Source organism: Larus michahellis, chromosome 2 (genome assembly GCF_964199755.1).
Source record: "Larus michahellis chromosome 2, bLarMic1.1, whole genome shotgun sequence".
NCBI lineage: Eukaryota > Metazoa > Chordata > Aves > Charadriiformes > Laridae > Larus > Larus michahellis.
In genome coordinates this window covers 170,178,198-170,191,568 of record NC_133897.1, presented here as the reverse complement: position 1 = coordinate 170,191,568, position 13,371 = coordinate 170,178,198, and the positions used below count along the sequence as shown (strand labels likewise).

The 13,371-nt window shown below is 50.8% G+C and overlaps 1 protein-coding gene across 50 annotated transcripts in view; it reads right to left on the bottom strand.

The window, feature by feature from the left end:
- Nucleotides 1-13,371, bottom strand: part of SCRIB (scribble planar cell polarity protein) — a 120,053-nt gene that overhangs the window by 56,580 nt on the left and 50,102 nt on the right. For all 50 annotated transcript variants that reach the window (XM_074578138.1, XM_074578128.1, XM_074578123.1 and 47 more), the window contains 5 exons: nt 13,251-13,328; nt 10,789-11,103; nt 8,987-9,067; nt 2,910-3,167; nt 2,551-2,661 (listed from right to left, as the gene is read on the bottom strand). In XM_074578138.1, the coding sequence (XP_074434239.1) occupies nt 2,551-2,661; nt 2,910-3,167; nt 8,987-9,067; nt 10,789-11,103; nt 13,251-13,328 (843 nt within the window). The remainder of the gene's footprint in view (nt 1-2,550; nt 2,662-2,909; nt 3,168-8,986; nt 9,068-10,788; nt 11,104-13,250; nt 13,329-13,371) is intronic.

The window sequence follows — 13,371 nt, the reverse complement described above, 5'->3', positions numbered from 1 at the left end:
TATTCAGCATGTCCATCTGTGACCTGAAAAAGGTAGTGAACAGTGAAATCTCCAGGTCCGCAGATGATACCGTGCTATTTCGAGCAGCCAAATACCACCCTGGTGGTGGGGAACTTCAAAAGGGGTCAAGAAAACTGAACAAAAAGACACGGCATGAGCTTCAGCAGACAATGAGTCTATGGAAAAACACTTTAAACCATGCACACACAACACTGAACTAAGAAACAGTAATTCAGGAAAGTTCCTAGGGACATTGTCGCATGTTCATGGGCTTCACATGCAGGAAGAGACAAAAAAAAGCCAACAAAATTTCGGGTATCATCGGGAAGGGTACTGAGACCAAGACAGACACAATCATCCACATCTCCAGGACTGTTCAGTTCTCTGCTCCCAAAAAGGCAGGACAGGAGAGAAACTGCACCGAGGACCGTGCAAGGATGATGGTGATATGCCACAGGGTAAGGTCCCCAGCACCAGCCGGAGTATTCCTGGTGCTTTAGAGGAAGGATGCAGCTTTCAGGGTCTTGGGGAACAGGGAGTGCCTGGGACCTCTCCCTCAGGCTGGTGGTGGCCTCACCACTGGAAGGTGCTGAGCTGGCAGGTGAAGAAGCTGCAGGATGAGACCAGCGTACTGCCTAGCATCAGTGAAAATGAACAGGAGAACAACAGGCTCTTTGCAGAAACCCTGCAGCGAGGAGTCCAAATCCCACGTCGTACAGAAGAAGGGTCAGCTAGGGGCTACGCTTAAACAAACAGCAGAGGCTCCCAGGCTGGGGAAGGCTGGGAGCTTGGGATCACTGGCACCAGAGGGAAGAGTCCTTGTCTCTACTGACATGCATCTGAAAAATAGGTATAGTGTCTGTAGCAGATGAGGAGAAGCAAACTACACAGAAGAGGCACTGGAGCCATCCCAGAACGAACCACATGTCAGCAGCAACAAGAAGCATCAGGTGAAACCTACTGGAAATCGCTTCTGCAAGGGACAGAGGCACACATCTCTCAAACAGACCTGCTGTTTCAGGAGGCCTGTTGCTTGCCAGAGGCTTGGGTCCAGTACACCGTGAAAGACAGCAAAGTTGGCAGCGTGCCCTTGCAACAGCGGGGGGCGTAACCAGTGAGTGGAGGGAAGTGATCGTTGCCCGCTAATCAGAGTACAAGAGAGATGCTGATAAAGTGGAACGAGGGCAGCAGAGAGCCAAGAAGATACACAGGGGCGTAGAGAATACATTGTACAAAGACAGGTAGAGAGACCTGGGGTTTTTCATTCTTGAGAACAGACAGTTGCTGCTGTCTTCAACTACCTAACACAACGGTACAGAGAAAACAGAGGCCCAGCTCTTCTCAAAGGTACACAGCAGTATAAGGAGAGAGGCAAGGGATCCAAGTTGTAACAAGGAAGATTCTGACTAGATATTAGGAAGAAAATGTTCACCACAACAGTAGTTAAACACTGGAAGACAAGCCCAGAGAGGCTGTGAGATCTCCATCTTTGGCAATACTCAGAACCTGACTAGACAAGGCCCTCGGCAAGCTGACCTCGGCTGACCTTGTGCCATCAATGACATCAAATCACCTCTGCAGGTGCCTTCCAACCTGAATGGTTCTCTGATGCCACATCTTGAGAAGGACACAGTGGTGTTATAGAAGGTCCAGAGAAAGGCAACTAAAATAACGAGGGTATGGATGGAGAAGCACCTTGCAAGGAGAAATGAAAGCCACGACTCCTGAGTTTGGAGAGAAAGCCGAGGAAGGAGAATGAATGGGGTTTACAACACTGAAGGTGGTAAATAAGCTGAATACAGGACTTGTGCTTACCAAACTGGCAACACAGGAATGGAGGAGCACTCAGCACAACTAGTGGGACACTGGTTCAGAGCAAATCAAAAAGTGCTGCTTCAGGTGATGATGTTCTGGGACTTGCAGCCATGGGAGTTAGAGGAGACAGATTCAGCATGTCCAAGGGCCAAGAGACATACAGATGCAGAAACGGCTGGGCAGGGATGTCCTCTCTAACATCCATAATCCAACAAGCATGGATGCGTGGGACTGCGAAGGGAATGAGCTGCACCAAGTGGCTCACTTGTGTGCTGTCTCTAAACAGCATCAGCTAATGCCACCACTGGAAAGAGAACGTTGAGTTGAAGGATGCTGGCCTGAAGGCAGAAGAGCACTTGTTTTTTTCTCGCAGTTACACACTCACCCCACTAACACCTTCAGAGTAATGACTGGTTTTCTGAAATGCCTACATCTTTCCAGGATTCATTAAAAGCTAACGTAAGTTCAGCATTTTCAAAAGTTAACTCTCCCCAAACATTTCAGCATGATTATACAGGTTTGCAGGCTTTTACGTGCCATTTAGATTTCTACAACAGCAGCAGTATGTCTAATATAAGCTAACTCTTTAGATATGCACGCATCCCTCCCCCACCCCATGTTTTTAAAAACCTATACTGTACTTCTAAGACTCTTGCATCAAAATCCTTCATCTTAACCCCAATAATTAAACAGCTCAGGAATGTCCACTGCTAGGCTGCTCACACAGGACTCTACCTTTGAAATGAAGACACCCGGTTCATGAATCCCAAACGGATGGCTTGAATGGTCACTGCCTCCTACAATGCTGAGTCCCAGAGGACCACCTGCTTTTACAAGGTGAATTTCCTTGAGGGAACAAGAAGCAGAGTCAAAGGCAATAAAGGATATCACATAAGGACCACAAACACTGAAAAACATGGAGTCAGGGATGCTTTCCATGAGCGAACACAAGGTAAGCACCACAGGACAAGGCAGCTCCCCATTACTTCTCTGCGCCCCAATAACACAGTGCGCCAGCCCTCATCAGATTACCAATTTTCCTACTGAGAAATACCCAAGATTGCAGTATCCCATGTTCCAACAGAGAGACTCACCTCAATGGGATATTGATCCTCCAGGCCTTTAGACAGATGGTTCCTCTGCAGGGAAGGCGTCTCCTCCGGCGGGCTCTCCCCATGGCTGGGAGGTGGCGGTGGGGAGTGCATGCGTGCGCGTGGCACGCCTGGCGAGTCTCCCTCGCCGAGCTGCTCTGCACCCTCTCTCTCTACCAGCAGCACGATGGTGGGGGAGGATGCGGTAAGCAGCGCTACTGCCTGATCATGCCTGGCTTCTGTCATGTCTACCCCATTGATCTAGAACAACCCGCAAACTCAGTGTCAGACCATCACCCGAGTACACCCTGCCGTTTTAAGCACTCAGCCAAGCGCCCTGAGGGACCCCATGCTGCTGGAACACTGCCCCTTCCCAAAAGCCTGTTCCTCAAAGCACTTTGTAACTTACCCTACTCCTCCCTGTCTGGCAAGGGGACACAGGCACCTGCTCATTCCCCTCTGACCACAGTCCTCTTTCTAGACAGCTTACCAGCCCCTCTCCCACCCTCTCCGTACGCCTCCAAGCCCAAACAGCACCAGTGATGCTCCAGGGGACCATAAAGACCAAGGACCTCCTGGAGCACGACAAATCCAGCTATTGCCCGGACTATGCTGTGGCTTACCCATTTTCAAGAGAGTACCTGCCACTCCTTGGCTTTGCATTCCAGCTTTCCTACCGGGTCATGACAAAAGAAGCCCAAGAGGCTGCATTAAGGGAATGGGTCCAAAGATCTCAATATAGGAGGAAGAAAAAACAGCGATTCCCAGAAGCGAAGCCACAGCACACTAATGTGCCACAGCAACAGCTGCCTTTGCACTAGGCCATTTGCCCTTATCAATCACTCTCAAAGCCCAGACGCGGGCGCTGCAGAGCATGATCTGATGTGCGACAGGACCTGTCACCGGCCACTGGGCTGCTATCCGCCCATGCTGGGCAAGGTCACGCAGTCTGGGGAAGATGCCTGTTTTAAGCCATAAAAAGTGTACCCCAGGTATAAAAAGACTTGGGAGCACTGAGAAAGAGACTCTGCTGGTCCACAGTAAGAGACTGTCTGACAGAAAAGGAAAATTAGAATTATTTTGGGCAAGAAAACATTATACAATATGCTAAGCCAAATAATTTCAAGACTACAACTACAGTCATCTTGTAATATCAGTGGAAGATACAATGCTTTGGACAAAGGGGTACTTCCAGCACATAAAGGGAAACAATAATGTTGTTCACACAAAGCATTGAAGGGAACCCACGTGGAAAACTATGTTATTCTCATCCTTCACACACAAAAAAGTTAACTAACATACGTTAACAAGATGTGCAGAGAAAAGTTGCTACAACAGGCAGGGGAACAGAGGGCCTTTCCTACAAAATTAAGATTTAAACCAGCTTGCCTAGAAACTCAAAGGACCAGAAAGGATGTGACTGTTCTCCATGAATACAGGAGGGACAGAATACCAAGAGGAGAGCTAAGCTAGAAGAACGCTGCCAAAAGGATGGAACTTGCCACAAAAAAGCTGAAGCTGAAAATAAAAAGGTTTCTAGTCCTTACGTTCTGGAAAAGCTTTCCAAATGAACAATGGGGACATAATAGTAATAGCTGTTAAGATGAAGTCTGATCAGCTTATGAAATAATAACGTGACTTTGTAACAGCCACAGCAACTGCATTTTGTAGCCCGATTCCTCGCTGCCTGATTCCTAGAAGTAGTATAGTTATTCCCTAGCTCCTTCCAAGAAAGCAGTTTCTGGACAAACCGAGTGCAGGCAGTCTGATGGCTTTGTCCAGAACCTCCATAAACACCACCACCCCCATCACCTGACCTGCCCCATCCCATCCCACTCCCCTTAGGACGTGGAAGGAGACTGGCAAGATACCCCTGGGCTGGGCTGGGCACAAACGGGAGACTCTCAGCCCCACAGCACCTCCTCTACTCAGAGGATTGTCCCCAGACGGACACCTTTGGCATGACCAGAGAGGACGAAGGGAGGGATGTGAACGCTGCCAGCCTGCATGTGCTTGCAGGGAGAGGAAGGATGTAAAGGGACCTGGGCAATGGCTGTTGAGCACAGGAGACAAGGCAATAAGCAGGAAAGATGATAAATTAAACACACAGGTGCACAAACCTCAAGGAAATGCAGATAACGGAGACAAGGCTCAAGGCATTCATGGATGGATCATTAAAGGAATCATTCAAACAGTAACATTAAAGAATCAATATGCAGAGGAAATCAAGATTATCGTTGGTTATCAGAACAGCTCTCACGGGAAAGAGCAAACTTGCTACAGGGAGTTTTAAAGGAGATTGTGGGAATGTGTAAAACTTACCATGGGATGCTGAGCAGCAGGATTACAGGTAGGAAAAGGGAGTGGCCAAGGAGGAGAGGGGAGGAACAAGCATGGGAAAATGGAGAGGGTGGGGAACAGAAGAGGCTGATCATATGCAAGCATGCTGCTGGTCAGTATGCACGTCTGGCCAAGCCCTGTACCTGATCACCATAGTCTGCTCTGTTTTTTTACTCAAACTCCGTTTGTATCTACTGTGCGAGTTTGCTCTCTGTTTTGGGTATGCGTCCAAGATCTACCAGTAAAATTCAACTCGACTAGCCAGCAAGCAGGAACCCAAAATGTGTGAAGATCCAACAGCTTGCCCAGAAACTGGATAAAAGGCTCAGGGTCTGACCAAAGAGCCTTGACGAACTTGAGGCCTGGGCCAGAGACTGAGGAGACCTGCAAACGCGAATTATGTGAGCTGAGGGAGGGAGTATACGTGCACGTTCCACTAGCAAACCCCACACCTGATTAGCCAGAGGGCAGGAACAGGGTTAAGTTCTCTGTGTTGTTCATGCCCTGGACTGTTTGTGTTTATGTGTGCGCCTGTAAAGGTACTGCCCCCCTTCTTGTCTGCGTAAATCTGGGGCAGCCATGTCTGCAGGGTGTTTCATCTTTGGAATTTGCACTGAGCTCTCCTGGTGGATGGACATGGGCACGAGGAAAAGTGGTGGCCTTGTGTCCAGTGGACTGGGAAGGGAGGATCCCCTTGGGTCCTCCCGTCCGCCTCATAAATAGATTTTTAACAAAGAAGAGACTTCTCCCTTGGGTTCTAATCACCAGGTCAAGGCCCAACATGCTCTGCAGACAGACCTGCTGTAATAGCACGCATTCTTGGCTTCACGCATTCCCCTCGGTTATTTTTCTGCCACTGACAAGAAGATGATAATGGTCAGACTTGGTCAGACCAAAAATATACAGCCATACCTCCCCGGACTAGAGAACAGGGACACAGGAACTCTCCGAGACAGCCCTTGATGGCATTTTACTCATTAACTTCTCCATTACCTGGCAATCACGATGCCTTCCCAGCTTTTGGACAGCTAGTTTTCAGTGGCCTTTATTGCTATGTCTCTGCTCAGCAAGAGAACAAGGGCAGTTCAGCTATCCAAGTGCCCAGAGTAAGGGAAAGAGTGTCATCTGTCCTTTCCCAGCTCCACACATTTTTCTGTGTGCTGGGGAGTTATATTATTCTGGCAAATTTCTTCGCGATCAGACTGCTCTCATTAGGATCCCCATGTGTCACCCAGCGCTACTATTGTCCCAAATCTCCCCCAGAATCAGGTTTCTTCAGTCTATTCCCCATCCAATCCCAAAAAACTAGCTGCCCTTAGCCACTGCTCCAAATCCTGCACCCTCCCTGCTAGGCACCCATCCCAAGATCCACCCTCCAACGTTCCCCCACCTTGCAGCTCCCCACCCCACGTCTTCCACTACCAAAATGTCTGTGATGACTCTGAAGACACACTAGAAGATGGGGAAAGCTGGAGAGTTAGTAGTCAGTCACTGGGGAGTTTTGTGGGGTGTTAACTTTGAAGAGATCTAGGCTGGGCTCTTCAATCCATGTACTCAAAGCTCCCTTAAGAACGTAAAAGGAGCTATCCCAGACCTTCCCCTGCAGGGAATTCCAGGACGATTTAGAGCACAAGGGAAGAGTATGAAGCTGTGCTGTATTTCTTTTCCTAAGACAACAAAAATTTTTTGGCAAAGTGAGAACTGAGGCATGACTAGGAGACTATGGCTTTGGAGCTACGAACCCACCCATTTCCTAACCAGGGCCCTCCTGACTTCCCCAGGCAGATACACGGGGAGGCAGGCATCCTGCACTGCACATCCCAGGAACCATCACAGCCTAAAAGCTTTCCAACAAAAAATGGGCAACCACTGCTTCAAAAGAGTTGTGATAAACAGGGAATTTAAGTGATGCTATGCGGGCACTGCTCTGAAGTGAGCAGACACCCTCTCGACGCCCAGTGCCACTGGGCCAGGGCAGCCCCACGGCTCTAACCCAGCACCAGGTTTCTCCAGAGACGGAGCGAAACTCACACAGCTGCTCATGCATCTCTTACAGCAAGCAGATATTCTCGAGCATAAATACCGAGAAGATATGCAAGGCCTCGGGATGTAACCCTACCACTGTGTGGATATCACACTTAGCGAACCCCACAAGCAGGAAAGGCAGAATGGCAACTGCTGCCAGGAGGCACAGCTGCCGGAGAAGGGACAGTCGGACACTTGCTGGGAGGCACAGAAGTTACGTGAATAGTCCAGACCAGGTAAGTATTCTCTTGGAAGATAATAATTTGTTCCTGCTTTCACCATAACTGAGCACAAGATTTGAGCTGCAGCTGACGCTCAGCACCAAACCGTCTGTGACCGCACACACTTCAGCACAGGTAACGTCCTTGAGAGCAGAGGACCACACTCTCAGGCACAGATGTATTTCCTCCCTGTGCAATAACACTGCCCTCATCATTGCAGCCAGGTGTCAGAGGACTAATGACAGCAAGGCCCTTCATCCCCATTAAAATCTAACAAAGGCCCCCAGCTCTGTAGGCCCTGAGCCCATACACTGCAGTCGGAAGTCACTGCAAGCTATTACTAGAGAATTAGATCTGCTTTTCCTATGGAGCTGCCCACAGATATAAATAGAGCTGCTAATGGCGGGGTGGAGACAGGTTTGACTTTCGACTCCACTCAGAGATCTTGTGTTTCCTTCTTGCCACAGGTAGAGCTAATGAACACCACATGACAGGCTGCGTGCCTGCAATTACGCCTGTCAGTCATGCCTCTGTACCGGTGGAGCATCAAAAGATGAGCAAACCCAAAATAATTTAGGCTATCTGGCAACAGTCAGGGTCAGGGCTTGATTTTGGGAGGAGAGGGGAGCACTAGCAAGGAGGGAGGGATGCTGTACCAGTTCAAGTCTCCTGCCAAGATACAAATGTCAGACCTGGGCCAGAGCTCCACTAAAATTTTGTGCCAGAGCAAATACAACACAGCCCCCAGCCTAAGGATAGAGCAGACAGAAGCCAGCACTGACAAGGCTGTATCAGTGTTTACTCACGCCAGCTCTGTGGTAACACGTGCTCTTACCACAGCAGCTGGACCAGAAACCCACCACCAGCACCAGGATGCAGGAGCTTTCACTCGGAGGCAGCATGCGAGCTTGGGAGGAGGGTCAGGAGACTCAGCAGACTCCCCGCAGGAGGGGGAGCGAGGGAGACATTAGGCAGAGAGATTTGAGGTTAGAGGCAGCAGTGAGATCCATACCGCCGGCACAAACAGGAAGGGAAACTGGGGCCGCAGGTTCAAACGAAAGCAGAGGGAAGCGCCGCAGTATGCCCTGCCCAGCTCCATACCACCCTTCAGCAGCCTCCCTCTGCTTCAGCCTGCGCCGAGCCCTGCCACCCTGCTCTCTGCAGGGAAAGGCCAGCCCTGCCCCAAAGGTCTTCCCTCCCGGGCGCCATGCCCTCCCAGGCTGTCCTGCGAGGCTCTGCAGGGACACCAGGCCAGGGTGGTGCTGCATCATCTCTCTGGTACTGCCGCTCACACGCAGCGCTTGGGGGAGGCATTAACTGCACCCACCACCTGTCACAGGCAGGGGCAGAACCACCAAGATTAAATGCTCTCCCAGAGGCTTGGGAGCTGAAAAAAGGACCCCCAAAATCCAGCTTCGATGACAGAAAACCAGGCCCTGTACGAGGATGGGCAGGGAGCTGAATCAGACCCCTTCCCTGCACGGCCCCACTCACCGAGATGACCCGATCTCCTACGTGCAGGATCCCGTCCCGATGGGCTGCGCCACCCTCTGCAATCCGTGAGATAAAGATCCCCTGAAACACAGTCAGAAGGGTCAGAGCAGCCTGTGCTTCCCCTCACCACGGCTTGGCTTTCCAGAATCGTTCCTGGACACCAGGCAGGTCTCAGCCCTTTCCCCTTGGCAGCGCCCTCCCCTGCCCTGGCACTTCCCATTTGTTCCTCACTCCACACAAACCCTCTTCTGCTTCTAGAGCCACCTCCAGCTGCAGCAAAGCCTTCATGTGGCTGAGAGCCCAGAATATATGTCAAGAGGACGGCAGCAAGATTAAATGTCACTGGCAGGGACTGTGAGCCCCAGCCCCTCCTCCTTCTGAACTTCTCTCCTTCCCTGACTTAAGAGTAGATTCTGGCTCTCATAGAATCATAGAATGGTTTGGGTTGGAAGAGACCTTAAAGATCATCCAGTTCCAACCCCCCTGCCCTGGGCAGGGACACCTCCCACCAGCCCAGGTTGCTCCGAGCCCCGTCCAACCTGGCCTTGAACCCCTCCAGGGATGAGGCAGCCACAGCTTCTCTGGGCAACCTGGGCCAGGGGCTCACCACCCTCACAGTAAAGAATTTCTTCCCAATATCTCACCTAAATTTCTGCTCTTTCAGTTTAAAACCATTATCCTTTGGCCTATTGTTCCACTCCCTCACAAAGAGTCCCTCCCCATCTCTCCTATAGGAGACTGGAAGGCCATTATAAGGTCCCCCTGAAGCCTTCTCTTCTCCAGGCTGAACAACCCCAACTCTCTCAGCCTGTCCTCACAGCAGAGGTGCTTCAGCCCTTGGAGCATCTTCATGGCCGCCTCTGGCCTCGCTCCGATAGGTCCATGTCCTTCCTGTGCTGAGGGCTCCGGAACTGGACACTGTACTGCAGGTGGGGTCTCTCCCCAGAGCAGAGTAGAGGGACAGAATCACAGAACCTTCACGGTTGGGAAGGACCTTCGAGATCATCGAGTCCAACCATACACACACCAAAAAAAGCCCCCTACAATCCCTGTCACTAGAGCATGCCCTGAAGTGCCACATCTAGACGTTTCTTAAACACCTCTAGGGATGGTGACTCAACCACTTCCCTGGGCAGGCTGTGCCAGTGCCTGACCACTCTTTCAGTAAAGTCATTCTTCCTAATCTCTAATCTAAACCTCCCCTGCCGCAACTTCAGACCATTTCCTCTGGGCCTGTCATTATTCACCTGGGAGAAGACGCCAACACCCACCTCTCTGCACCCTCCTTTCAGGCAGTTGTAGAGGGCAATGAGGTCTCCCCTCAGCCTCCTCTTCTCCAAGCTGAACATGCCCAGCTCCCTCATATGCCCCGGTCTCCAGACCCCTCACCAGCCTGGCAGCTCTCCTCTGGACACGCTCCAGCACCTCAATGTCCCTCTTGTACAGCGGGGCCCAGAAATGAACACTGCACTCGAGGTGAGGCCTCACCAGTGCCGAGTACAGAGGCACCATCACTTCCCTGCTCCTGCTGGCCACGCTGTTCCTGATACAAGCCAGAATGCTGTTGGCCTTCTTGGTCACCTGGGCACACTGCTGGCTCATGTTAAGCTGGTCGTCCACCAGCACCCCAATCACCTCCCTTGACCTGCTGGCCTGCTCCCTCAGAGCCCTCCTGGCCCACCAGCCTGGGGCCATGCTGCACTGCTGCCTGCCCATGGGTAAGGAAGACCCCGCGCTGCTCCCACAAGCAGTTCCAAGACCCAGGGATCGAGCACCTTCTTTCCCAGGGAATCACTACTGACCATGTCACCAGCCCGGTAGGGTGTGGAGCCTTTGCCACCAGCGATGCTGAAGCCCAGGCCCTTCTCGTTGCGCATGAGGCAGGTGGAATATCTCTCTGTGGGAGGTGCCCCCTCGGGTCGCTCCGGAAAGCGTAGACCACCTCGCCTCTCACGAGGGCTGTAGTCATCCTCGGGGCGCAGCGGTGTGACAGTGATGGCGTTCTCCGGCTCCACCATCCGCTCCCGCAAAACAGTCATGGAGACAGAGCTTCCCGATCCACGCAGAGCTTCCACTGCCACGTGATGCTCAGCACAGTGCAGGGACACGCCGTTCACCTGGGGACGGACAGAGCCAGGCACAACCCTTACCTCCGCGCGGAGTTCTTCCAGCAGCCTGCACAGACAGCCCCAGCCTTGGCCACCGCTGCCCAGCAGAAGCGCAGCTCATCCCCTGTGGAGCCGGGTCCACACCTCAGACCAGCAGAAGTTCTCAGACCTCACCTGCTGCCCGCCTGGGAGCTTCCCTGCGCTCGCACAGCACAGGAGGTTCCCACAACACGTGCTGCCTGTCCCAGGCCAGGGCAGCCCCTGCCAAGCGCAGTAAAGACCCTTTCAGAGGGATTTTACCTTCCCAGGGAGCTCCCACTTCCCCATCATCTCTATCATCCCCGCAGGCAACAAACTACCAGACAGGCAACCACTCACCCAGAACTATCATCCAGAACTTGTTAGCAAGTAAGTCTCAGTACATCTCAGGTCACATGTGTGACCTTGTTCACCTTCAAGGACATCCACCTCCTCATACCCTGAAGCACTCATTTCCTTCCCCTCTATGCAAAACTAGCAAAGTACTTGCAGGGAGGACACCAGGTCCTGCAGCTCTCAGGGAAGCAACCCGATTCCCTCCACTCTCACTTCTCTGATTTCGGAAAGAAAAGTCCTACCATATCAGAAGACAGAGGAAATGCAAAGTGGGGGCCCATGAAGCTGAAGAATCTTCTTTCATAGCAGCTACCTCATTTCATGTTAACACACACTTACAGGAAAGACTGACTGTGTCTCAGCCAGAAAACCAGATGTTCAAATCTATTTCCTCCACCTCATAGCATTTAAGGTTTCTTCCCATCACGGCCTTCATTACTGAGCAAAGCTCTGTATCCCTGCTCTGGGGTAAAGAGGATTTCCTTACAATTCACAGCTAACAAGAACGGAACCCAAGTCTGATGTGCCTCAGCCACATCTTACTGTGGACAAAACACAGTCTTTTAGAAGGAATACGACAAATCTCTGAGCTATGTTGTGAGGGTACATCCACTTTTACAGGAGGCATAAATGAATGGGCATCATGGGAAGTGAACCAGAAGTGGGGAAAAAAAAAAATAAATCTTTTCACAAAGCTGTAACTGAAGAAGGACATACTTTATATGAAATAGTAGGGTGCCATGAATTTAACTGTTGGGAAAAGGAATAATCATTCATCTCCCAAAATCTTCAAGATTTGACTCCCTTTTGGAAGTCATTCTGCAGCAAAATGCCATACAATCCATGCAGCAGAAGGATGCTCGGTGACACTTAAAGCCCTACAACGTCCAAGAGATCAGGCTAGCTCTAGTGCTTACTCCTTTTCAGACTTAAACTTCGTGGAACTATCAAGAAAATCCTATGATAACTGCAGAAGTGGACAAGGCAACTTCTGAAACTCCAGAATCAAGGTTTTGTCATGAAGCGATATAAAAACTTCTAATTACAGAACCACATAGCAATTTATTTGACTTCTACCACGGTCAATGCCAGGTAAGCGGTGAGAAAGACTGGAACATCTGCTCAGGAACATGCCCAGGCCCTCACTGCGAATACGTGGGCTGCAGGGAATAGGGGTGCATGAGATCCCAAGAGACACCACACCAGATCGCACAAATACAGGCCACTGCTCCAAATACAGAGCGCTTATTCCTCCATCCAGCGCGGTAGTGACATCCGCTCCCTCCATAATGCAATCTATCCTTCCTCAAGTGCATCCCAATCCTGTACGATTAATCATGTTTTAATGTAATTTGAAGAGAGGCAAGTATGGCGCATGGCTAGCTCCCTGGTTAAGAAGTTAGCTTACGAGGTCCACTTTTGCCCCACAGAGGACAGCGGATGTGTAGAGGCCGGCTGGTCGCCCTGCGGGGGACACTGGCACACACTGCTGAGTATTTCTTCCCACCTGAGTTACACAACACTTCAGCATAGAGGGAGAGTGAGCGCAGGAACAAATTCTGCCCTTAGAAAGCCGCAGAAGATTAACGGTCATGTTAATTAAACAACTAACTCTTTGAGCCAGGGGGATTTTGTTTTGCTCTTGCACAGCTCCTGATGCTTTATTTGGCCTACAAATTAGTGCGATGCAAGTAAATACAGGCAAATAAATACCAAATCATACTTCTCCCTCCTCTTCTGAGTCATTAGAAGCATTTACTTTGCAGTAGGTGGGTTCTTACCTCCAGAAGCTTGTCCCCAACACGAACCCCTGCACGAGCTGCAGGACCCTCTTCTGACACACGGGAAATAAAGATGCCCTGGAAACAAAACTACTTGTTAGAAGAGGCAGAGCCCACTCCT